This window comes from Saccopteryx bilineata, chromosome 4 (assembly GCF_036850765.1).
Source record: "Saccopteryx bilineata isolate mSacBil1 chromosome 4, mSacBil1_pri_phased_curated, whole genome shotgun sequence".
NCBI lineage: Eukaryota > Metazoa > Chordata > Mammalia > Chiroptera > Emballonuridae > Saccopteryx > Saccopteryx bilineata.
In genome coordinates this window covers 225,273,090-225,299,925 of record NC_089493.1, presented here as the reverse complement: position 1 = coordinate 225,299,925, position 26,836 = coordinate 225,273,090, and the positions used below count along the sequence as shown (strand labels likewise).

The window sequence follows — 26,836 nt, the reverse complement described above, 5'->3', positions numbered from 1 at the left end:
CATCACCTTGAACAAACAATTGTGAAGACTGGAGCTCAAATATCACAGAGAGATTGTTTGCCAGACTGCCTTCTCTCACAGAAGTCCAGTACCGAATACCCTCAGGTACACATTCATGTTGTCCTATTAGTCTGGTTTAAGTGCTCCCTCTATGCTTTTCTGCCAATCGTTTGCAGAGCTTGCCAGGTAAGCAGTGAAAGGACATTTTCCTGGAGCTGCTGTGGGCTGAGGAGCCTGAGCTGCAGTTCTCTTCTGTACACTTGGGGTGATGTCACTTGAAGTCACATTTCACAGCAAACCAACAATCAGGACTTCAGTCTCAGTATGGGTTGAACAGGCTCCTGGGCTAATTCAGGAAAGTGACTAAGGAACACCCTTGAGGACGCTATAGCACTCTTCCTTCCATCCCCACGGGCACCCTTGTTCCACAGATGCCCAGGAGATTCCTGGCCTGCAGGGACCTGGCAGAACTTTGCCCTTCTGGAATGAGGTAGCCCCAACCAAGCCCGTGTGCTACTTCCTTTCAGAGAGCATGCTGCCTCCCCGCCCCCCAGGAAAGCATGGCCTTCTAGAGCTTCTGCTGGAGCATGTCTTGCTCAGGATGACTCAGCTCCCTTACTGGCCATTGGAGATTTCGAGGCTACCTAGGTCAGACCACTTTACAAGAATTAAATTAACTTTTGGTCTCCTGTCATTCACTTAGAACACCCTTAGGAAAGAGTGCCTCTGGTTCCCAGTCAGTGACACAAGGCATCATTGTGGACACTTAAGTGGCATCTGCTGTGAGGCCCCCATTTCTCACATTGCACTGCAATGCCCAGATGAGTAGATGGAGAATTCTGGCTGGGGAATGAATGTCCCCAATCTCAGCCCCCTCAAGGCAGTTGCTGTTAAGAAGTGGCTGCAGCACTACCAGCCTCATAGCTTATAACCTCCCACTGTGACACCCTTTACTTCTGTTCCTCATAAACCAAATGCCCTCAACTATCTACCACCCACCACGCAGGCAGTGTTTATAAAACCCAGGTGGCATTCCCCCAGCTGGAGCCAGCTGCTCACATTACAGAGTCAAGCCTCATGTACTCACCTAGCACAGGGCCTGGTGCATAGTAGATGACTGCAAATATTTATTGAATGAATGACCCATGAAAAACATTTAAAACATATGGCCTGGCTTCCTTCTTCTACGGGTTCAATTTATGGCTGTTTTTTCTCACCCAAAGCCAGGATGTGCTCAGATATTATAAGCCAATTTTCATATCAGCTTAGAAAAACATAGTTAGGAGGAAATTGGTTGCCAATCTAAAGAGGTGCATAAAGTTTTCTTTTATGAGAACAATGTGTTTCTTTGAAATGAACAGTCAATAAGCTGTCTAGAGTAAGGGGCAAGGCCCCAAGAAGTATGTCCAAATAGCAAAAAGCCATACACTGGCCCCCTAAATCGTGGGGCCAGCTGCTAACTACAGGGTATTAGTCTTACTGAGTTCCTGCTGCACTTGGCCATGTGCATGGTGATGTAGATGCTGAGGTAGAATGCTGTAAAGGACACATTTCAAGTTCAGGGGAATGTCTAGGAGCAAGAATGAATAGTCAGCAAGGTGTGTGTGCGTGTGTGTGTGTGTGTGTGTGTGTGTGTGAGAGAGAGAGAGAGAGAGAGAGAGAGAGAGACTGCAGGGGGTCACGTGCACAGGGAATCAGGCAGGCACACTTTGAATAAAATAGGTAGGTGAACAGATTCCCCTAGAAACGGTGAGAGAAAAGGAAAGGCTCTGGAGAAGAGAAATATCAAGTGAGGATGAAGTTGTTTCGTTGTAACATGTGAGAGTAACTTCCCTCTCACACTCCCCCTCTCTGAGTTTCAGCAACTTCTGTCCCCGTGGTCTAGGGTTCTGAGGACAGAAGGCACATCTCAGGCTGACATCAAACTACTTGAGAAAAGTGATTCATTTTCACCTTCTACCTGTAGTTGCTGATGTTAATATTGATCTTCCTTCCATTCTGTTCATCGGCCATTATGACACATTACTCACTATTGTTAACCAATCCACCCTCCTCCCTGATGGCCCCTTTGGAGATGAGAGAAGTCTGTCTGAACATCCCTGACATTAATTTCTTCCACCTGAGAGAGGTTCCTTCAACACAAGCTACTCAGTTTAAACATACAAAAATGACTGCTCTTTTAGGATTATAATATCTAGATCATTCACATCATCTGGTTTAAAAGTTAAATATTAGGATAGTTGAAATTTGCACCAAAGTCACAAAATAATGAAACATGTTGCCCTGGCCGGATAGCTTGGTTGGTTAGAGCATCACCCCGAAATGCAAATGTTGTGAGTTTGATCCCCAGTCAGGGCACATACAGGAACAGATAAGTGTTTCTGTCTCTCTCTTTTTCTCTCTCTCTCAAATCAATCAATAAATTTTAAAAAATAATAAAACTTCATTTTTTATAGTAAATTCTAATACTCTTGTCTCTGAGGAAACAGTCTCCTGCAGGTAATAGCACATCCTTAGTCTGAAAGTTGATACACAGAAATTGTTTCTCATACAAACACATACTCAAATTTAACATGTTATGTTATAGAGGTCTTAGCTAGGCATAAACTCTGATACCCTTACTTTCTCTGCAGAGTAAGGGAGTTAGATTAGGTCAGATGGAACATTCCTTCTAGCACTCAAAGAGAGCCTATATTTGGCCCATTTCTGTATACAATATTGTATACAATGTTTTCTAGCTAGAACCAAGACTTGCATCCACTTGACTCTTCAGGCAAATAAATTAAGAGAAAGGAAAGAAATATTTACTGAGTACCTATGAAGTACCAGGTCTGCTTTCTCAAATGTTCCTCAAGTTTTTCTGGCAAAATAGATATAATTATCCCCATTGCAGTTAACTCAAGTAGGAATTGTATTCCATATTTATTTATAATTAACCAAATTCAGTGACAGTTAGGATAGTATTTCAGTTGTAAAACTTAATAACTTCATGCTTTTTCTAATATACTATGTGCCTCTCAAACAAAGAAAATCTTTGCAAATTTAAGTCTTAAATTTATAAAAAAAAATGGATTAGACTGCAGTTATTTCTCTAATTTCCTAACTGGTAAGTTATATAACCTTATTCAATTTTAAAGGCTCATTTCCATCTGTAAACTGAAGGTATTACATTCATATTCCTCAGAAAGCAGCTGATATCTCCTATGTCTGTACCAAGCACAATGCTAGGCACATTATAGGTCATCTTATTTAATGCTAACAACCCTCCCTGCTGGGCGGGTAGTACCGCTGTTTTCTTAATGGAGAGAACTGAGGCTGATGGGATGTAAGGAACAAGTGGAAAAAGAATGTCTCAGGAATCGGTTCAAGTCCTGATTGGTGCCAGTCTATGCTCCATAGCCTTTCAAGAACTTTTGATTTCTAGAAATAATTAGCTTTTACTATCATGTGGATAATAGTAATATTGTAATAATTTTGCTCAAATTAAAATTACAAAGGCATGAGAAGAAAAGAAAATGAAGATATCAGCAGCCATTAAACCCACAGAGCCCACAATATACACTCGTGCATGAAGCACCCAGGATCTGGTCAGCTGCATTCACATAGAAAAGCAACATCAGGAAACAGAACAAAAGGGCTTCTGAGTTCCCACACTTTGCTTGTATACAAATGACAGTTGATAAGCAGCACAGTGACTCCCCTAAAGGGCCTTTTCTAAACCGATTCTTGTGTGTCACCTGACTTCCTTTCAAATTCTTGCCTTCTGGCACTGCCTGCTCACCAGTTCAATAACCCAGGCAGTATCGCAGATTCTGACAACTCTATGAGGTTCTTTTATTCTGTTATTACATTATGCTCGCTCATGATAAAAATGAGTGCAAAGCAAAAATGAAAATTATTACACATAAGCAAAAGTCCCAATTATAATTCAGCTCAGCCAATGACAAATCAAGAGTCCCCAAAGTGCATTTACCCTAGTTGGACTTTGGCCAATTAACTGGATGTCCATCCATGAAGAAAAATGAGCAAACAGGTACAAAGTATTGGAAATGTATCACCAATTATTGGATCCAAAGGATGAGCTGTAATAATCATTGAAAAATATATTTTTGCTCTCTGGTAAAAACACTTCTGTAATAGCAGTGTGTAAATTGACTGTCACACACAAGTCTTAGTAAGCACTGGTTGGTTTTGCGTGTGTGTATTGGTAGGGAAGGATTTTATGGTAAGTGAAGAACTAAAGCAAAAGAAAATATAACCAGATCTAACTCTTCTGTGCCACAAATTCTAAAAATGATTTTGAAAATAATAGAAAATGGCTTATAACTCTGCATCCCAAAATTCTACTGGAATCAAAGTGTTCTCTACTTTTATAGTGAGTTTTAGTTGAATTGGTTACTGCTGATAGTTGTGAATAAAAAGTACCAAAAATTTAACCAGAAACTTTTGGTCAAAATCCTTGCTTGCTTATACTTATTGGGGTGACATTAGTTAATAGTGTACATTTCCTATGATTCATGGTCTGTTTATTGCATTGTGTGCTCACCACCCAAAATCAAATCATTTTCTGTCATCACATAACTGAAGCCCTTTACTCTTTACTGCCCTTCTATCCCCTTCCCTCTGATAAGCACCATACTGTTGTCTGTGGCTATGAGTTTCAGTTTTATATCCCACATATGAGTGAAATTATATGGTTCTTAGCTTTTCCTGATGGACTTATTTTATTTAGCATAATATTTTCAAAGTCAATCCATATTGTCACAAATGTCAGTATTTCTTCTTTTCATACGGCTGAGTAGTATTCCATAGTCTATATGAACCACATCTTCTTTATCCAAACCTCTATTGAAGGGCACTTTGGTTGTCTCCATGTATAGGCCACCTAGAATAAGAAACGCTGCAATGAACATAGGGGTGCACATATCTTTGCGAATAAATGTTTTCAAGTTTTTTAGGTACACACCACAAGGATTGCTGGATCATATGGTAACTATTCTTATTTTTTCAGGAACTGCCATACTGATTTCCATAGTGGCTGTACCAGTTCATATACCTACCAGTAGTGAATGAGGGTTCCTTTTTCTCCATAGCCTCTCCACTACTTGTTATTACCCATCTTATTGATAAGAGCCATTCTAGGAGGTGTGAGGTCGTATCTCATTGTAGTTTTGATTTGCATTTCCTTAATAGCTAGTGAAGTGAGCATCTTTCCATGTATCTATTGGCCATTTGTGTGTCTTCTTGGGAAAGGTGTTTGCTCAGGTCCTCTGCTCATTGTTTTGTTGGATTTTTTGTTTGTTTAGTGTTGAGATGTATGATTTCTTTACATTTGGAAAGTGATCTTTTGTTGGAGCTGTTATTTGAAAATATCATCTGCTATTTGGTTGGTTCCCTTTTCATTTTGTTGTTGGTTTACTTGCTGTGCAGAAGCTTTTTAGTTTGATATAGTCCCATTAATTTGTCTTTGCCTTTACTCCCCTTGCTTTGGGGGTCAAATTCATAAAATTGTCTGTATGACCAAGGTCCATAAGTTTAGTACCTACATTTACTTCTATGTAATTTATTATTTCAGATCTTATATTTATGTCTGTGATCCATATTGAAATAATTTTTGTACACAGGGACAACCATAGTAGTCTTGTTTCATTTTTCTGCATGAGGCTTTCCAGTTTCCCCAGCACCATTTATTGAAGAGGCTTTCTTTTCCTATTGTGTGTTTTTGGCTCTTTTGTCAAAAATCAGTTGCCTGTATAGATGTGGTTTTATTTCTGGGTTCTAGATTCTGATCCATTGCTCTATGTCTCTGTTCCTCCAATACCATGCTGTTTTGATTGTCATTGATCTATATTATAATTTCAAGTCAGGTAGTATAATATTTCTGGCTTCCTTTTATTTTTTTTCTCAGTATTGCTCTGGCTCCCAGAGTCTTTTGTGGTTCCATACAAATCTATATTGATTATTAATCTAATCTATGAACACAAATAGCTTTCCATTTCATTGTGTTTTTTTTTCAATGTCTTTTAAAAATGCTTTGTAGTTCTCAGTATATAGGTTCTTTATATCCTTTGTTAAGTTTATTCCTAGGTGTTTTATTCTTTTGGTCGCAGTTGAAAAGAAAATTTGACTTATTTTTTTTTCAGTTTTTTTTTTTTTTATTAAATTTAATGCAGTGACATTGATAAATCAGGGTACATATGTTGAGAGAAAATATCTCTAGATTATTTTGACATTTGATTGTGCTGTATACCCCTCCCCCAAAGTTAAATTGTCATCTGTCATCTTCTATCTGGTTTTCTTTGTGCCCCTCCCCTCCCCTAACCCCTCTCTCCTTCTTCACCCCCTCCCACCTCCCCCAACCTCCCGCCCCTGTTGCCATCACATTCTTGTTCATGTCTCTGAGTCTCATTTTTATGTCCCTTCTATGTATGGATTCATCTTAGTTTTTTTTTTTTTTTCTGATTTACTTATTTCACTCCGTATAATGTTATCAAGGTCCATCCATGTTATTGTAAATGATCCGATGTCATCATTTCTTATGGCTGAGTAGTATTCCATAGTATATATGTACCAAAGCTTTTTAATCCACTCGTCCTCTGACGGACACTTGGGCTGTTTCCAGATCTTCGCTATTGTGAACAATGCTGCCACAAACATGCGGGTGCATTTCTCCTTTTCGAGCCGTTCTATGGTGTCCTTGGGGTATATTCGTAAAAGTGGGATAGCTGGGTCAAAAGGCAGTTCGATTTTCAGTTTTTTGAGGAATCTCCATACTGTTTTCCACAGTGGCTGCACCAGTCTGCATTCCCACCAGCAGTGCAGGAGGGTTCCCTTTTCTCCACATCCTCGCCAGCACTTATTCTGTGTTGTTTTGTTGATAAGTGCCATTCTGACTGGTGTGAGGTGATATCTCATTGTGGTTTTAATTTGCATTTCTCTAATGATTAGTGATGTTGAGCATTTTTTCATATGCCTATTGGCCATCTGTATGTCCTCTTTGGAGAAGTGTCTATTCATCTCTTTTGCCCATTTTTGGATTGGGTTGTTTGTCTTCCTGGTGTTGAGTTTTACAAGTTCTTTATAAATTTTGGTTATTAACCCCTTATCAGACGTATTGTCAAATATATTCTCCCATTGTGTAGTTTGTTTTTTTATTCTGTTCTTGTTGTCTTTAGCTGTGCAAAAGCTTTTTAGTTTGATATAGTCCCATTTGTTTATCCTGTCTTTTATTTCACTTCCCCGTGGAGATAAATCAGCAAATATATTGCTCTGAGAGATGTCGGAGAGCTTACTGCCTATGTTTTCTTCTAAGATGCTTATGGTTTCACGGCCTACATTTAAGTCTTTTATCCATTTTGAGTTTATTTTTGTGAGTGGTGTAAGCTGGTGATCTAGTTTCATTTTTTTGCAGGTAGCTGTCCAATTTTCCCAAAACCATTTGTTAAAGAGGCTGTCTTTACTCCATTGTATTTCCTTACCTCCTTTGTCAAATATCAGTTGTCCATAGAACTGTGGGTTTATTTCTGGGTTCTCTGTTCTGTTCCATTGATCTATATGCCTGTTCTTATGCCAGTACCAGGCTGTTTTGAGTACAACGGCCTTGTAGTATAACTTGATATCAGGAAGTGTGATACCTCCCACTTTATTCTTCTTTTTTAAGATTGCTGAGGCTATGCGTGTCCTCTTTTGGTTCCATATAAATTTTTGGAATATGTGTTCTATATCTTTGAAGTATGTCATTGGTATTTTAATTGGTATTGCATTAAATTTATAGATTGCTTTGGGTAATATAGACATTTTAATGATGTTTATTCTTCCTAACCATGAGCACGGTATATGCTTCCACTTGTTTGTATCTTCCTTGATTTCTTTTATCAATGCTTTGTAATTTTCCAAGTACAAGTCTTTAGTCTCCTTGGTTAAGTTTACTCCTAGGTACTTTATTTTTTGGTTGTAATTGTGAAGGGGATTGTTTCCTTAATTTCTCTTTCTGACTATTCATTGTTGGTGTATAAAAATGCCTCTGATTTCTGAGTATTGATTTTATATCCTGCCACTTTGCTGAATTTATTTATCAGGTCCAGTAGTTTTTTGACTGAGACTTTAGGGTTTTCTATATACAATATCATATCATCTGCAAATAATAATAGTTTTACTTCTTCTTTTCCAACTTGAATGCCTTTTATTTCTTCTTCTTGTCTGATTGCTGTGGCTAGGACTTCCAGGACTATGTTAAATAAGAGTGGTGAAAGGGGGCACCCCTGCCTTGTTCCTGATCTTAAGGGTATTGCTTTTAATTTTTGCCCATTGAGTATGATGTTGGCTTTGGGTTTCTCATAGATGGCTTTTATCATGTTGAGGTATGTTCCCTGTATTCCCACTTTGCTGAGAGTTTTGATCATGAATGGGTGCTGGATTTTATCAAATGCTTTTTCTGCATCTATTGAAATTATCATATGGTTTTTCTCCTTTTTGTTTATGTGATGAATCACATTGATTGATTTACGAATATTGTACCAGCCTTGCCTCCCCAGAATAAATCCCACTTGATCATGGTGTATGATTTTTTCCATATATTATTGGATCTGGTTTGCTAATATTTTGTTGAGGATTTTAGCATCTATATTCATCAGAGATATTGGCCTATAATTTTCTTTCTTTGTGTTGTCTTTGCCTGGTTTTGGAATCAGAATTATGCTCGCCTCATAAAAGGAGCTTGGAAGTCTTCCTTCCTCTTGAATTTTTTGAAATAGTTTGAGAAGGATAGGAGTTAGTTCTTCTTTGAATATTTGGTAGAATTCCGTTGTGAAGCCATCGGGCCCCGGACTTTTCTTTGTTGGGAGTTTTTTGATAACTGTTTCGATCTCATTTGGTGTAATCGGTCTGTTTAGGTTTTCTGATTCTTCCAGATTGATTTTTGGAAGATTGTATGTTTCAAGGAATTTGTCCATTTCATCTAGGTTGTCTAATTTTTTGGCATACAGTTCTTCATAGTATTTTCTTACAATATTTTGTATTTCTGTTGTGTCAGTTGTTATTTCTCCTCTCTCATTTCTAATTTTATTTATTTGAGTCCTCTCTCTCTTTTTCTTGGTGAGTCTAGTTAAAGGTTCATCAATCTTGTTTACCTTTTCAAAGAACCAGCTCCTAGTTTCATTGATCCTCTGTATTGTTTCTTTAGCCTCTATGTCATTTATTTCTGCTCTGATCTTTATTATTTCCTTCCTTCTACTACATTTGGGCTTTACTTGCTGTTCTTTTTCTAATTCTTTTAGATGCATGGTTAAGTTGTTTATTTGAGCTTTTTCTAGCTTCTGAAAGTGTGCCTGTAGTGCTATGAACTTCCCTCTCAGCACTGCTTTTGCTGTGTCCCATAAATTTTGAGTTGTTCTATGCTCATTGTCATTCGTTTCTAGGAATTTTTTTATTTCTTCTTTGATCTCATTCTTAATCCATTCATTATTTAGCACCCTGCTATTTAGTTTCCATGTGTTTGAGAATTTCTGAGCTTTTCTGCTGTGATTCATTTCTAGTTTCATGCCGTTGTGATCGGAGAAGGTGCTTGATATGATTTCAGTCTTCTTAAATTTGTTGAGAGCACTTTTGTGCCCTAACATGTGGTCTGTCCTAGAGAATGTACCATGAGCGCTTGAAAAGAATGTATATTCTGCTGCTTTAGGGTGAAAGGATCTGAAGATATCTATTAAATCGAGTTGATCTATTGTTTCCAATAAGTCTGCTGTTTCTTTGTTAATTTTCTTTCTTGAGGATCTATCTAGTGATGTTAGTGGGGTATTGAAATCCCCTACTATTATAGTATTGCTGTTGATCTCACCCTTTAAATCCATCAAAGTCTATTTTATATATTTGGGTGCTCCTATATTAGGTGCATAGATATTTATAATAGTTATATCTTCCTGTTAGATTACTCCCTTTATCATTATGTAGTGGCCTTCTTTATCTCTTACTATATCCTTTGTTTTAAAGTCCAATTTGTCTGATATAAGTATTGCTACCCCAGCTTTTTTTTCATTTCTGTTTGCATGAAATGTTTTTTTCCATCCTTTGACCTTCAATCTATGTGTATCGTTTGTTCTAAGGTGTGTCTCTTGTAGACAGCATATGTATGGGTCCTGTTTTCTTATCCACGCAGCTACCCTATGTCTTTTGATTGGATCATTTAATCCATTTACATTTAAGGTTATTATTGATATGTAGTTGTTTATTGCCATTTTCTTCTTTAAAGGTGTATTCCTTTTTTTTGCTATATTCTTTTACCACTTTGATCTGTTTACAACAGGCCCCTTAACATTTCCTGCAGCATTGGTTTGGTTGTAATGAATTCCTTGAGTTGTTTTTTGTCTGAGAAGCTTTTTATTTCTCCTTCAATTTTAAACAATAGCCTTGCTGGATAAAGTAGTCTTGGTTGTAGGTTCTTGTTCTGCATTACTTTGAATATTTCTTGCCATTCCCTTCTGGCCTCAAGTGTTTCTGTTGAGAAGTCGGATGTCATCCTAATGGGGGCTCCTTTGTAGGTGATAACTTTTTTTTCTCTTGCAGCTTTTAATATTTTCTCTTTATCACTTAGCTTTGGTATTTTAATTATGATGTGTCTTGGTGTAGGTTTCTTTGGGTTTCTCTTTAATGGAGTTCTCTGTGCTTCTTGGACTTGTAAGAGTTTCTCTTGCATTAATTTAGGGAAGTTTTCAGTTATGATATGATTGAACAAAGTCTCTATCCCTTGTTCTTTTTCTTCTTCTTCAGGAACCCCTATGATGAGGATGTTATTTCTCTTCATGTTGTCACAGAGCTAAGTGTTTCCTCTGACTTTTTGAGTCTCTTTTCTCTTTTCTTCTCTGCTTTCATGCCTTCATTCCAGTTGTCCTCCAACTCACTGATTCGATCCTCTGCTGTATCCATCCTGTTTTTAATTCCTTCCATTGTGGTCTTCATTTCTGATATTGTATTTGTCATCTCTGACTGATTCTTTTTTAATATTTCGATATCCTTTTTTATACTTGCTATTTCTTTATTTAGGTTTTCAAACTGCCCCTCCATTGTTGTTCTAAGATCCCTAAGCATCCTTACAATCATTATTTTGAACTCCGCATCTGGAAGTTTGATTATTTCCATATCACTCAGCTCATCTCTCAAGGGTGTCTCTTGTGGTTTCATTTGGGTTGCACTCCTTTGTCTTCTCATAATGGTGTTTTATTTGTAGAGTTGCTTGAGTCTAGGCTTGGTGTTTTCTGCCTCCTGTTTTCAGTTGTGTTATTTCTAGGTCTTCTTGGATTGGTATCAGCTATTATTTGTAATCCACTTTCGGATTTGGGCAGCTTTGAAGTCTTGATTTGTTTGTTTTCTTAATAGGTGATAGTCTTGTTAACTGATCTCAGCAGGGGGCTTCCTTGAAACTGTAACCAGGAATGCTGTGGGTGTAACCTGAGACACTGAAGGTCTGTTCCACCAACTAATCTCACTGGGGGCAGGGTTTTTTCTCAGCTTCAGTAGGGGGAGGTGTATCTCAGATCTCCATGGAGACCTGAGTTACTGCCCCTCCCCACTTCTTGTTTTCAGCTGTGTCTTGTTGTGCTGATTGGGGCTGGATAGATGTCCGGAGATCTCTGATCCGGAAGCACTTCAGCTCTGTTTTGTGAAAGGTTCAGTCCCTCCCCCAGCTATGGCCGCCTCCAGCACTAATGAGTCAGCTTTTTTATTTCGTTTCTTGCATACCTTAGCTCCTCACAGTCTGTCCCTCTCCTTGTCCTTTCTACTTGGGAGATAAGCTGGTCTTTTCAACCCACCTTGCACCCTAGTCGCCAGGTAAGTGGCTGTGAGCAGTAGTTTCTGCTCTTTTTCCTCTGTGAAATCCTCTCTGGGCTCTCAGCCTCACCCCCCCCCCCCCCCCCCCCCCCCGCTGTTCCTGTAAGCAGAGGAGATTCAGGCACTCCTTACCAGGTTTATTGTGGCTTCCTCTTTGCTCCTTGGTTTTTGAGAGCTGTTCTTGCAGTTCAGTGTTGGTTTTTCATGCTGATTTTTCCTAAATTGATTTGTATTCCAGTTTGGTGTTGAGAGCTGGGCGTCTGTGTGTCCGCCTACTCCGCTGCCATCTTCAAAAAGCCCTGACTTATTTTTTTTTAACATTTTATTTATTCATTTGAGAAAGAGAGTGAGAGAAGGGGGGGGGAGCAGGAAGCATCCACTCCCATATGTGCCTTGACCAGGCAAGCCCAGGTTTTTGAACTGGTGACCTCAGCCTTCCAAGTCGATGCTTTATCCACTGCGCCACCACAGGTCAGGCTTTTCACTTATTTTTTGAGGTTTCATTGTTAGTATACAGGAAAGCAGTGAATTTTGGTACATTGATTTTGTATCCTGCAAGTTTACTGTATTTGTTTATTTTCTTAAGAGCTTTTTTACTGGAGTCTAGGTTTTTCCATATACAGAATCATGTCACCAACAAAAAGTGACACTTTTGCTCTTCCTTTCCAATTTGGACATCTTTTATTTCTTTTTCTTATCTGATTGCTCTGACTAGGACTTCTAGAACTATGTTAAATAAGAGTGGTGAGAGTGGGCATCCTTGTCTTGTTCCTGGTTTTAGAGGAAAAACTTTCAGTTTTTCACTATTTAGTATGATATTGACTGAGAGTTTGTCACATATGACCTGTATTATGTTGAGGTACTTTCTTTCTATTTCTGTTTTAATAAGTGTTTAATTATAAATGAATGTTTTATCTTATCACATGCTTTTCTGCTTCTATTGATAAGATTATTTTATTCTTTATTATGTTAGTGTGATATATTACATTGATTGATTTGCAAATGTTGAACAATCCTTGTGTCCCTGGAATAAATCCCACTTGATCAAGATATACTATTTTTTTTAATGTATTGGGGTTTTTTTGTTGTTGTATTTTGTTTAGAACTTTTGCATTTGTATTCATAAGAGATTTTGGTCTGGAGTTTTCTTTTTTTGTGTGTTATCGTTGCCAGGTTTTGCTATTTGGGTTGGCCTCATAAAATGTGTAAGGAAGTATTGCCAGTTCTTCAATGTTTTGGAAGAGTTTGAGGATAGGTGTCAAATCTTTGAATGTTTGGTAGGACTCACTAGTGAAGCCATCTGGTCCTAGACTTTAGATTTTCCAATTCTTTTTTTTTTTTTCCCCCTGAAGCTGGAAACGGGGAGAGATAGTCAGACAGACTCCCACATGCGCCTGACTGGGATCCACCCGGCACGTCCACCAGGGGCGACGCTCTGCCTACCAGGGGGCGATGCTCTGCCCCTCCGGGGTGTCGCTCTGCCACGACCAGAGCCACTCTAGCGCCTGGGGCAAAGGCCAAGGAGCCATCCCCAGCGCCCAGGCCATCCTTGCTCCAATGGAGCCTTGGCTGCAGGAGGGGAAGAGAGAGACAGAGAGGAAGGGGTGGGGGTGGAGAAGCAAATGGGCACTTCTCCTATGTGCCCTGGCCGGGAATCGAAGCCAGGTCCCCCACACGCCAGGCCAACGCTCTACCGCTGAGCCAACCGGCCAGGGCCTGTTTTCCAATTCTTGATGATCCAGTCTAGGAAAGGTATGTATTTCTAGAAACTTATCCATTTTTTTCTAGGTTATTGAATTGCTCACATAAATCTTTCATAGTATTCTAGTATGACCCTTTGTACATCTGTTATGTTTATGGTAACTTCTCTTTAGTTTTTATTTTATTTATATGAGACTTGCACTTTATTCCTTAGTCTAGCCAGTTTATGAATTGCATAAATCTTTTCAAAGAACCTACTATTTGTTTTATTATATTTTGCAGTTTTTTTCTATATTTTATTCACTTCTACTCTAATTTTCATTTCCTTTCATCTGCTGACTTTGGGTTGTTTTTCTTTTTCTAATTCTTTAAGATGTAATACTAGGTCATTTACTTGGAATTTCTCTTGTTTCCTGAGATATGCCTGTAAAGATATAAACTTCCCTCTTATTACTGCTTTCACTGCATCCCAGAAGTTTTGGTTTGTCATATTGCCACTCTCATGTGTTTCTATATATCTTTTGATCTTACCTTATATTTCTTCTTTGACCCAGTCATTTTTTAGTAGTATGCTGTTTAATCTCCACATATTTGTGGGTTTCTGTACTTCAATTTTTGCAGTTGAATTCTAATTTGAAAGAATTGTGGTCACAGAATATGCTTGGTATAATTTCAATCTTCTTGAATTTGTTATGGCTAGTTTTGTGACCCAACATATGGTCTATCCTTGAGAATGTTCCATGTACATTGGAGAAGAGTATAAATCTGAGGTTCTGGGATGAAAAGGCTCTGTAAACTGTAAATTTCAATTATGTTCATTTGGTCTAATGTGTTATTTAAGGCCTATATTTCTTTATTGATTTCTCATTTAGATGATCTATCTAGAGTTCCTAACGGAGTATTAAGATTCCCCAACTATAACTGTGTTTTTGTCAATTTCTCCCTTTAGTCCTGTTCGCAATTGCTTTATATATTTCAGTGCTTCCTGATTGGAGATTATATCTATCTATGTATATACACAGATAGATATAGATGTAGATATATATATATAAATATATAGATATATAGATATGTCTATACATATGAAAGTGTTATGTCTTCTTGATGTAGTGTTCCCCTTTCTCCTAAAATGTCCATTTTTGTCTCTTGTTAACTTTGTTATCTTGAAGCCTGTTTGGTCAGATAGATATAAGTATGGCTATATCTGCTTTTATGTGGATGCTATTTGCTTGGAGAATCCTTTTCCACCCTTTCACTTTGAGTCTAACTTTGTCTTGCAGCTTAGGTGTGTCTTCTGAAGGCACTTTATGGTTGGGTTTTGTCTTTTGACCCATTCTGCTACTCTGTGTGTCTTTATTGGTGAATTTTGTTTATTTACATTAAGGGTAGTTATTGAAGTATAAGGATTTCCTACAGCCCTTTTATCTCCTGTTTTCTGGTAGCTCTGTGTCTCTCGGTTCTTTTCTTTGTGTTTCTGTCCATTGTTGTTTGGTGGTATTCCATACTTTTTCCTCTATTTTTTATTAAGCCATGTTTCAGTTTGTGGCGTTGTTTTTGTGTGTGGTTACCACTAAGTTTATGAAAAAGAAAGTTTCATATGTATAGCAGTCCTTTTCTTTTGAATGCACCTGATCTCCATCCACCTTTGTAAAATCATACCTTTACTCCCTCCCCTTTTTTGTTGTCACAAACTATCCATTTATGCTGTAAGTTTGTTGTTGATACTACTCATACTTTTGTGATGTTTGTTCTTTGTTTCATGTTAAGTAACCCCTTCAGTATTTCTTGCAATGGAGATTTTCTGGTGATAATTCCTCCGCTTCTTTGTCTGGAAGTCTTTATTTCTCCTTAATATTTAGAGGATAACTTTGGTGGATATATTATTCTTGGCTGGTAATTTTTCTCTTTCAGTATTTTGAATATTTGGCTCCACTCTCTTCTAGCTTGTAGATTTTCTGTTGAGAAGTAAAATGATAACCTAATGGGCTTTCTTTATAGGTTACTTTCTTGGTTTCCCTAGATGCTTTGAGAATTGTCATTAATTTTTAAATTTTAATGCAATGTGCCTTGGAGAAGGCTTCTTTGGATTGAGGTAACTAGGGATTCTCTTTGCTTCTTGGATTTGAGGATCTAGCTCCTTCCCTAGGTTTGGGAAGTTCTCATCAACTGTTTGAAAAGGCTCTCTGTGTCCTTCTCCCCCTCTTCTTCTGGTATGTCTATTATTCTTACATTGCTCTTTCTGGTGGAGTCAGATAATTCTTGTAGAATTCTTTCATTTCTTTTTATGCTCAAGTCTCTCTCTTCCTTCTGTGTCATTTCTAGTAATGTATCTTCAATATCTTTAATCATTACCTCTATTTCCTATGCTTGCTAGTTCGTTCTTAATCTTTGTATGTATTCTTTATCTCCCAAATTTCTGTTTGGTTCTTTTTTAAAGTTTAAATCTCTTTGACAAAGTATTCATTTTGTTCATTGATTTTTTTCTGAGCACATTAAATTGCCCATCTGTACTTTTTTGTATCTCACTGAGTATTTTCAGAGCTGATTTGCAAACTTAAATTCGCTGTCATTTACAAGGTGGAACAAAAATAGGTTTATAGTTGTGAGTATGCAAAACAAAGAGTTTATTCTTGATTATTATTTCTTAATTATTTTATTATTATCCATATGACACACTGTAAACCTACTTTTCTCCACCCTGTATATCACATATTTACATGTCTTTAAGTTTGTTTTATGGATATTTTTCATTTTGTATCTCAATTGCTTCACTACCTTGATTGTTCATGGTATTTGATGGATTCCTTCTCTGTCTAGGCATCTACATATAAATGGCACTGCTCCAGCAGAGTAATATAAAGAGGTCTTTCTCTCATGTTCCAGTAGGTGGCACTGAATCACAAGTGTTTCTTAACTCTGAAATCTCAGTGCTGCCTCTGGCAGCAGGAAGCCATCATGTGTGGAGGGGGGTGAGGGGGGTTGAAAGAACAGCCAGCTTCTTAGTTATTTTGCCCTCCCAGTAATGGTGACCTTGAACCTCCATGGTGTTCCCCCTTTGCCCCGACCCCAGGACCAGTCTAAGAGTGCACCCTTTGCTTGGGAAAAAAAGTGATTCTGTAGTTCTGGTTCTTCCATTTGCAGATAATGCACTTTGCACCCTGACACCAATGGTGAAGGGAGGCAAGTGCTGGGAGGCTATGGGGTGGCAGGACTCCATGGCTTTGTTTCTTTGCCTAGAATGTCAACTGCCCAAAAGGGGTGGCAAGGCTCTGTGGCTTTGTTTTGCTGCCTCAAATGCCCACCACCTGACAGCTGTGGCCACACATGTGCTCTGTCCTTCCCAGGTCTCTGGGTTCAGCTGCAGCAACTACTGCTCACTGTTGCAAGAATACCTATCGAGTCTCTTTGCTCCATCTGGCTGAAGGGAGTATTGGCCACATCTGGATTCCTCTTCTCTCTGGGCTAAGCCCAGCTGTGAAATCCCAGCTACAAGGCTGCATTCCTGGTTCATCTTAGGGTTTCTCCCTTCTAGCCTCCCCCTTATGTTCTCATTTGCCCACCTTTAGATGTTTCAATGTATGGATCTCTGAGGCGTGTTTTGAGCTGAGCAGGAAATCCTTTGTTGTGTTATAGCTGTTCAATTTGTTGAAACTTCAAGGGGAGAGACCAAGGGGATATCTTGCCACCATTTTTCTTTATCAAAGTCTTTATGATTCCTAAGAGCATCTCCCTATTCTACTATTAATGGTCATCATATGAGGTTTTAAAAGGGTCTGGCTTCAAAGGTGTTTGTGTCCCCAGAAAAAGGGTTTTGGGTAAGGGGATTAAGAGATACTGTATTTGCCCTAAGCTGTTCACATAAAACCCTAAGAATTATTATAAAAGAATAGTGGTTCTAGTCACCACATCTGGAAACCTAAAAAAATTTTAATTTTGCCTTGACACTGTTCATGAAAATAGCTTTTTAAGAATGTAACTGGCAGTCCTTGCGAAAAAAACCTGTATATTCACACTCACACTTTAATTATATGTGAATCAAGGCATAGCCAATGTCCTTTCACCTTCAAAGTAAGACAGTGTTCCTTGGTTTCACTAGCAGATTGTCCTAGGTACTGAATTATTAACTGTATTGATTGGCTACTCAGGTGAACTGAGTGTTTATAAGAATCACTTCAGTTTAAAAGTAAATAATTGCCCTAGATGGAGTTCATCTGTTACTGAGACCTCTATCCATGTATCCACTGAAAGTTTTAATCCCTACCCGCTACCCCAGGGGACATTTGGTGATGAATGGAGACATTTTTGGTTGTCAAACTGGGGGTTGGGAGTTGTTACTGGTATCTAATTACTATTTCCATAAGATGCCAGGGATGGGCATCATAAAATGCCCATCACAGCCCAAATGTCAATAGTGTGAATTTGAGAAAACTTGAATTAATATGCAGTGAGGATACTTGGGTACTGGTGATGTAAAACATAAGTTATGAAACACAATGAAATATGGTCATTGTCCTGGTAGAGTTTATAATCTGAGAAGTAGATTAAACTATCAGCCATCATTCATTACCTAAAAGATAAATCATAGTAAGGATACAAAATAACAACAATAATAATATAAACTACTATAATTAATAAATACAAGAATAACTTGTTTCATATACTCACAATAGTACACTTACTTTTGCCCATTGCTATATGTAGTTTTTTCATTCATTCAAATAGTCCACATATTTATATTTAAATACTTTTATTTTTATTTCACACAAAAAAAGCAACCAGTTACAAAAAAAAGTGTTTGCAGTTACACATGCCTTTTAGTCAGTGCTGGTCATATGCAAAACAAGTTATGAAAAGTATAAAGAAAAAGAAGCCCTTTCCCTTTACAAGTGACACAACACAATTTGCATATATAATGTTCTATATATATACACATACTATTTTCAAAATCTTCCACAAAAGACAGATTATGATATAAATTTAAAATTCCACCCACAAGCTCAGATTCAAGGATTTGGAGATCTCTATAGGTATTTAAATACAAAAATGTAATACCTTTACAAGTTTCCAAGTAATTACTTTTCAAAGTGTTTGAAAGAGAGTATTCTTCACAGCAACATGGAACACTTAGCTTGAGTCAAGACAGCTGTAAGCTGAAGTTTTGTCTCAATGTGAGTTTTGTTGATTAATGAAAATGCTCCAATTATAATGTAATTCTCTTTTTATACACACGCACGCACAATGAGTGTATTATTGTACTGATGGTATATACAGTTCAACTTCTGGAGCATTTCATTCAGTTGAGCCATGACTTTTACTTTCTTTGAAGTATTTTAAATTAAAAACTGTTCAGAAATATCATTTACTACCATGACTAACTCTAAAAAGGTGTCCCCTTCTCTTTTATTTATGATCAAAGTTAAATGTGTCATGAGTAAACTTATTTTTTTTCTACAGCAGCAGGTATAAGTAACAGCAAAGTATAGGCTAATTTTTCAACACCAGAACCTGAGAGTTTGATATGGCAAATACCGTCTCTGCAACTTTTCTAGGAGTCATATCACTCGATATTTCTTAAAAAAATAATAATATGGCAAATCTTTAGCATTCTAGTCATTATAAATTGCAGAACTAGCCAATGATTCTCAGAAGCTCAAAGAAAGGAATCAAGGGAGAAAGAAAGAAAATAAGAAAGGAAGGAAGGGAGGGACAGAGGGATGGATTTTCACATGCGTTTTCTTTGATTTAGACAAATGTAGAGTCATAACATTTACTATGTGGTGGATAGTAAATGTGATTTGAAATGTATGATTGAAAATGCTGAATGTGAACATACGGGCCTGGGTGTATGAAATGCACGCAAACACATACAGCTAATGAGGCAGCGTGGCTTACATTTTGACTGCACTGAAGATAACATCTAATGGTGCAGGCACCGAAGAGAAAAGGGGAAAAGAACAGGAATGGTCCAGCTAATGGAGAACCAAGGAAGATGTAGCCACACAGAAGAGCTCTGGGTAGGTAAGGACTCACTTGTCCTACCATATGTGGATACTGAAAGACAGGAAGGGCTTGTCCCCAAATGCTTTTTGTATTAGTTCTTCCACACATTTTGTCATTTACTAGAACTATGGCAATAACTCAAAGGTTCTTTCCCAAAATCAAAATAATTTTTACTGGGTACACAAGACTATGCTACTGATGGAACTGCATCAGACTTTTATAGATGAGTCAGAATTCCAGGCCTCAAAAGGACTACCCTGAATGTACTTTTATGGGCTTACCAGTCACTGACAGTTTAATCAGCAATAAACTGTAAACATACTTTTACTTAGTATTGTCCTCTTGCCTTTCTGAAATTCCCAAAGCACAGGTCCCTTTCCACCATTTCACTCAGTTTGAATCAACCTAGGAAAAGCTGGATCTGATTAGCCTTCACAGCTCAGCCATATCCAAATGTCTTCTCCCATCCTCTTGGCTCTATTCCCAGTGCTATGGGTGTCACCACCACAATGCTACACCTTAAGTCAGATGGCAAGGGTTAGGTGAGACTATTTTTTAAATACATTCAGAGCTCTGCAGGGACTAAGTAGTAAATAAAAGTAATAAAAATAAAAGCAAAATATACGTGTGTATGTGAGTGTGTATGTGTGTATATTTATATCTTAAAAGGTATCAAACTAACCACAAGACAAGAACTAAACTAGCTACTGCTAAAAGAGGAAAATGTGGGAAAAGAAGTGATCTGTCAATTTATAAAACCTAATTTTCATTGGGTCCGTACAGAGCCATGCAAAGGACTAAATACAAATGAAATAACAAAGAAATGAAAACAAATATATATATTACAATATTCCCCTGCTGAAAATATAAATCCCTCCAAAACAAGTCCGTAAACAACACACAATTCTAGTCACTATTGCCTACACAGGCAATAAGGGGCAGGGGAGAAGGGAAATCTGTCATACACTGATCCTCCATTTTTACTTGGTAGCTATATATCCATGCAAATGACTAGGTATAAATCAATAACACGTATACATATTATATACACAATAACATGTACACATTTATATACCAGGTAAATATATATATATATATATATATATATATATATATATATATATAGGCTCTTTTTTTAAAGCTTATAGCTTGTCCTTTTTCCCTAACCTTACTTACCCAAATAATCCCTCCCTCTAAAAAGTAAACCCAAATTATAAAACTATTGTTTATGCAGGCAGCGAGGGCAGGGGAACAGAAGGGATTTATCATAGGTCTGGACCTCTACATTGCATTATGTATCTACAGTCCCAGCACAGGACTCAGCACTAAATGAAATAATACACAAATGTAGCAAACGTTTATATACATTAAAATATATACGTACACTCGCACCCAAACATGCACATACACACACCCAGACCTCCCCCACCCATACCCATCCAGACAAAGCAACCAAACATCTAGTCTTCTACCATTGCCCACCAGGCAATGAGGGAAGGGAAGTAGGGGAGATATTTCATAGAATCAATCTCAACTTTCATTAAGTACTATGCAAAGAACTAGATTCAAAATGAAATAAACAAGAAAAAGCAGCAAAACATTTAATATACAATTTAAAAATGACGTATCTTGCCTAATAGGCCAACTGACTATTAAAAAACTCAAACAAACAAATACCAAGCCCTACAATATTCTCATACTACTGTCCATGAACACAGACTACAGGGTAAGGGAGAAATATCTACCATACCTCTGGATCTGGGCCTCTGCGTTGCATTTGATATCTAATAACAAGTCCAAACAGAAAACATGGTTTGGAGTGAAAGAACTAAAAAAGCATCAAACATTTATATACATTTTAAAAAATGCAAAACCAAAAGTCTTTTAACCCTGCCAAGCCCCCCCCCCCCAAGCCCCGCAAAAAAAAAAAAAAAGCTCTATAAACAACTGTCGCTAGTCATTGCCTAAACAGGCAACAAGGGAAGGGGAGAAGAGGGGATTTTTTTCATAGAATAAACCTTAATTTTCATCATGTACCAAAGTGTCCATGGAAAGGTCTAGGTACAAAATGAAATAACAGAAAAAAGCAAAAACATGTATATACATTTTTAAAAGTACATATTACCATGCTCCCAGCGGAGGGAGTGGTAGAGTAAAAAAATAATCTAAACTACTCTAAAACTATTGCCCACAGAGGCAACAAGGGAAGGGGAAAGGGGAGATTTTCATACAACTGGACCTCCACGTCTCGTTAGGTACTTACACGTCCAAGTCAAGGAGTGTACAGAATGAATAACACAACGCAGAAACAAATACTATATATACAGTTTTTTAAAAAAATACATTCTTCCCTTTATCTCCTCCCACCCTGCAAAACTTAAAAAACCCAAAATACTTTAAAATGATTACCTACAGAGATAAGGAAGGGAAAGGGAGGAGAGGAGGCTGCTACCCAGCCCAGAGCTCCAGGGCCCTCTAGGAACCTATGTGGACAAGTGAAGGACTGGGTGCCCAGTGAAACACTACAATACACAAGTAAAAAGTGTTTGCTCCAATATCCACAAAGAACACTGAAACTAAGAACTCTAAAAGCATTGCCCACACAGGCAACATGGGAAGGGGAGAAGGAAATTGTTATACATCCGGAACTCCATGGTTCAGTAGGTACCTTCCAGTCTGGGCACCCACTGAAATAATACAACATAGTAGCAAAAACAAGTATATACAATCAATACACATCCCTGCCTGCCTTTCCCTGACCCATTAACCCCACAACAACTACACTACTAGCCAATGCCACATAGGCAATAGGGAAGGGGACTAGAGGAGACTGTCATACATCCGGACCTCCACATCTCATTAGGTACTTAAACGACCTATGAGAAAGACATAGTACAAAATGAATTAGTAATACAAAGTAGTAGCAAATTTATTTATATGCAGTAAGTACATACCCCATTCTCACCTACACCACAAAACAAAAAACTATTCCACTAGCAATTGTCAAGAGGCAAACAGGAAAAGAGGAAATCTGTCATTCTCTGGACCTCAATTTTCATTAGGTGCATATGTATCCATGCAAAAGAACACATATAAAATGAAACAGAAGTAAGTAGCATAACATTCATATACACTTGGAAGAATGATACAGATCTCCCCCTACGACTAGATCAAAACAGCAGCAACTCCTACTCTATTAGTTACTGTCTATACAGGCAATAAGGAGGGGTAAACAGGACATTTGTTCGACCTCTGGGACTCCATGGTTCACTAGACACCTACACAGCCGTGGGAAGGACGAATGAGTACAAAATGCAACAACACCCAGAAGACAGCAGCAGAAACATTAGCACACATTTTAAAAAGAACATACTTTGTTTGCCCACTATCACCACCCCCTTCCAAAAAAGGAATTAAAAAAACCGCTCCATAAACGTTGCCTACACAGACAAATGGGAAGGCAGAAGTGATTTTCATGGATAGAATTTCACTTTTCATCAGGACAAAATATACAAAATAAAAGCCTACAAAAACACATCAAAAAAAATCTGTACATTTTAAAAGTATATTCCCCCCAAAAAAGCCACTGAAAGAAATCAATCGACTATTAGCTACTGCCCGTGCCGACAATGAGGGGAAGGAGAAGAGGAGACCTATCATACTTTTGGACCTTCACTTCTCATTTGGTACTTACTTGCCAATGCAAAGAATGAAACAAAATAAAAGAATGCAAAAAACCCAGCAAAGTTATATATGTTATTTAAAAAAATACAAATGGGGGTGAAGGAAGCTCTTTAAAAAGAGAGTTAATACCAACAGAAACAAAGGCAAGGAGAAAAGAGCTACATCATACCTAGGAAATTCAGGTCTTGTTTTGCAAACTCAGCCCAGGAACTGCTCTCTGAGGTGCCGATAATTCTCCTGAATTCAGCATACACCTTCCCTTGCAGCCCCAGGAAATGCACAGAGATAGTGTGAACCTTCAGCAAGCTGACAGTAGGTTATCATTCCAGGTGCTTTTGTCTGAGAAGACTCTTAAAACCCAACTTAGTAACAGGCTATCATCAGTAATACAACAAACTCAGCACGTCACTGTCATCTCTTCCTTTCCCAGATTCAGAAAGGAGTCTGCTCTGTACCCAGTAAGACTGATGCAGCTCGACCGCCTCTACATAACCAGGCTCTTCTACATACCCAGTGGCTCAAGCACAGTCAAACGAAAACACGAATGGCAAACAACATGAGAGCTAAGTGGAACCTGTGATGGTAAGAAAGTTCACAAACAACAAAACAAGTTCACAAGCAAAAAAAGAGCTCGATTTCACTTGAAGAGATTTATATAAAACAGTAAGACAGAAGGTGCAGCTTGTGGTGGAGGCTGATGCTTCTTGCAATTTAATATACCCAATCACTTGCTATTAACAGAACAAACTAGACTCCTTAGATTTCTAGTTTCATAGCCTTTTAGATCTCCAAAGCATAAGTTTTTCTTCTATAATTCCAGGTTTCCTATTCTACCTTTCCTAAGAACCTGATGTGATGTGTCTTTTATTTTACATTCAAGTACACTGTCTCTCTGCAACAAACAGAATACTTGTCAAAGAAGTGCTTAATTGTATTGTGGACTGTGTGCTTATATAAAACAGCAAACTGACCAGCTGCTGTGCTTCCATCGATTTCAGTCCTCCAAAATACAGGGGCTAAGAGAAAGTTCTGAAGAGAAAACTTCAAAAGTTCCTTAACTACATGTTGTACCTTATACTCATGACTTAGGTTCGTTTTTAGAAATCTCATGTGGACGGTTACCATAACATTAAAAATGATGAACATCTGTGGGAAAATGTGAAGTGAGACCTACTAACACTGCAAATAATCAGAGGTGAGGCCCACAGACAAAACCACCAAGAGTATGGGCCTCGTCCTGTGGGAATGAACGGCTTCTGAGTGCAGAGACAGCAATGGGTTATGAATGACCTCTTTTTTAGTCAAAGTTTTGATGAAGTTTCATTTATAATAATAACCCCCACATCACACACACACTCATAGGGAAAAAAATGATATAATTTAAGACAAGATTTGCCACGTGCAGAGCTGACATGTTACAGGAGCAATGTAAAGACGGGCAGGTAAAACTGAAGTGTCTTAACTGACTTTTGGAAATAGTAAAATTTAAACTCTGTATCAAAGTAGAATTTAGTAATATAACATGGTACAAAACCAGCAACAAAAAAAACCCCTTAAAAGCTTATTATTTTTCTCCATTCTAAAAATATAAAAACTCACTAACTTTCATTATCAACTGAATTATCATTCACTTACTGAAGCGCAAGAGGAATAAAGACCTACATTTACTCCAGTTTTAAATAGACATATTCAGATGGTTCTGTGATTCTCAGGATTAATATTTTCTACTCTGAAACAGAGAGAGAAATGTTTAGAAAAAGACTACGCTAAATTGGGCAAAAACACACCAGGAGTAAAGAAGGCTATCTTTTAGCTTGCCAGCCTTTTAGATTTTTGTTATATAAAAATATTTTCATAAAATAAAATATAATTTTATACACAATCGCACATATTTTCACTTTACACTTACTGAATAAAAAAAGGTGACCTTTTCCATTGTCTGATTCCGTGGAGTGTTTTTAAGTGCTTTCAAATGGGTAATTACCCTTTTTTATACATAGATGTTTTCAAACACAATAAAAAGTATAAGAATTATTAGGAAGAAAGCCTTTCTCCTAAGAATCAAGGAAACACAACAATATAGGTATAAGTCTGCACAGCACAAAAAATTCAAGTACAGTATTTCTCCTTTAGGAGTAAAAATGTCACATAGTTTTGGATTTCTTCTCTCATTTTTCTTTCCTTTCTTTCTTTCCTCGGACATTCCTTTTAATCTGTTAGTTTGGCCATGATAAAACAAAACTATGATTTTTCAACTAAAGAAAAGTACTGCATTTGATAGTAGAAACAATTCAAAGCCCACCATATTAAACCTGAATCAGATTACCCCAACCTCACATTCTCTTTATTCCTTTAAGGTACTATGGTGAACTTCAAATAAAAATGCTCAATTTCTCAAAGGCCCTACTTTAACATGATTCTAATGTGCTACTCTATCATATAAAATAAAAATCCACCCACCCATGGATATGATTCAGAGAGAAAGTATCTATAACCTATCATGCCAAAGGCATCTAAAAAATCTATCTTCTTAGTAACAGTGATCAAGTCATGACGATAGACAGCAGCACGAACAAGATGCTTGCTGCGGCTGTGGAAGTACTTCTTTATAATGTTAGGTATTCCTGTGGCAGGGATGCTAAAGGTGTACAGATTTGGAGATGGACAATACTGAAATTTATGAATACAATAATTATAATTAAAGCTAACTTTGTTTAAAACATTTTCCTAAAAAATGAAAGTGTTAAACATTGGGAAAATTTAATCTTTTGGCCTTGTTATTTAGCTTTTCAATATAACAAAAATTAAAAAATTCTGTAGCACCTGGCTATTCTGCAGAAAAAATATATATAATAGTTATAGATCTTATTTAAAAATTTTTCAGGAAATAAAGGATTCATCAAAACCCCAAATCAAAGTAGATCTGCACACCTGAGATTAGTTCCCTGCAGTGGCATGCTTCACCGACTTCACTGTCATACCTTCTGAAGCTGTTACCACATTCCAATGACGTGTATCAACAAGAAGCAACACACAGCTCACAAACCAGCAGCCTGTGAAGATGGTGGCTCCGTGGTCAATCTCTCTCTGTTTCACTGGGTCAGTACTTTGCAGCTACTGAGATACAGAACAGAATTCCAAACCAGATTTTACTTCCCATCAGTGTATCTTCAAAGTAGAAAACTTACTCACTGTTTTTGCGGATGGTTGGCATTCTGGGTGCATACAATTTTGTAATAAACAACTACATACTGCCCAAAGACAGACATTTCAGGAAAGACCGATGAAAAATACGAACACGCCCTGAGCTAACTAAAACTCCTACAAGTGCAAACAACTGAGCAGCGATCCTTGGCTTCACCGTGGCTTTTGCAAAAGTTAACAAGCAGAGCCCAAGTGAACAAGCTCTCTGAATGGGTGTCAAGATGAGGTGCAGTTTTGCATGCTACAGCCACCACGCCAGAGTTTTAAGATTCTTCTCCATCCACTGGATATTCAACTGAATGACTTCCAAAGCTTCCTGGACACAGCGAAGTCGAAAGGTTGCCTCTGACTGCTTTTCAAAGAAGGCCTGGACCTGTACGTTGCACACAGAAATATTTCAAAAGTAGAAAAGAATAGTAGATCT

The 26,836-nt window shown here is 37.7% G+C and overlaps 1 protein-coding gene across 4 annotated transcripts in view; it reads right to left on the bottom strand.

The window, feature by feature from the left end:
- Positions 1-18,349: 18,349 nt before the first annotated feature.
- LNPEP (leucyl and cystinyl aminopeptidase) overlaps positions 18,350-26,836 on the bottom strand; it is a 95,092-nt gene continuing 86,605 nt past the window's right edge. For all 4 annotated transcript variants that reach the window (XM_066273880.1, XM_066273881.1, XM_066273884.1 and 1 more), the window contains exon 18: positions 18,350-26,785. In XM_066273880.1, the coding sequence (XP_066129977.1) occupies positions 26,654-26,785 (132 nt within the window). In that variant the 3' untranslated portion in view covers positions 18,350-26,653. The remainder of the gene's footprint in view (positions 26,786-26,836) is intronic.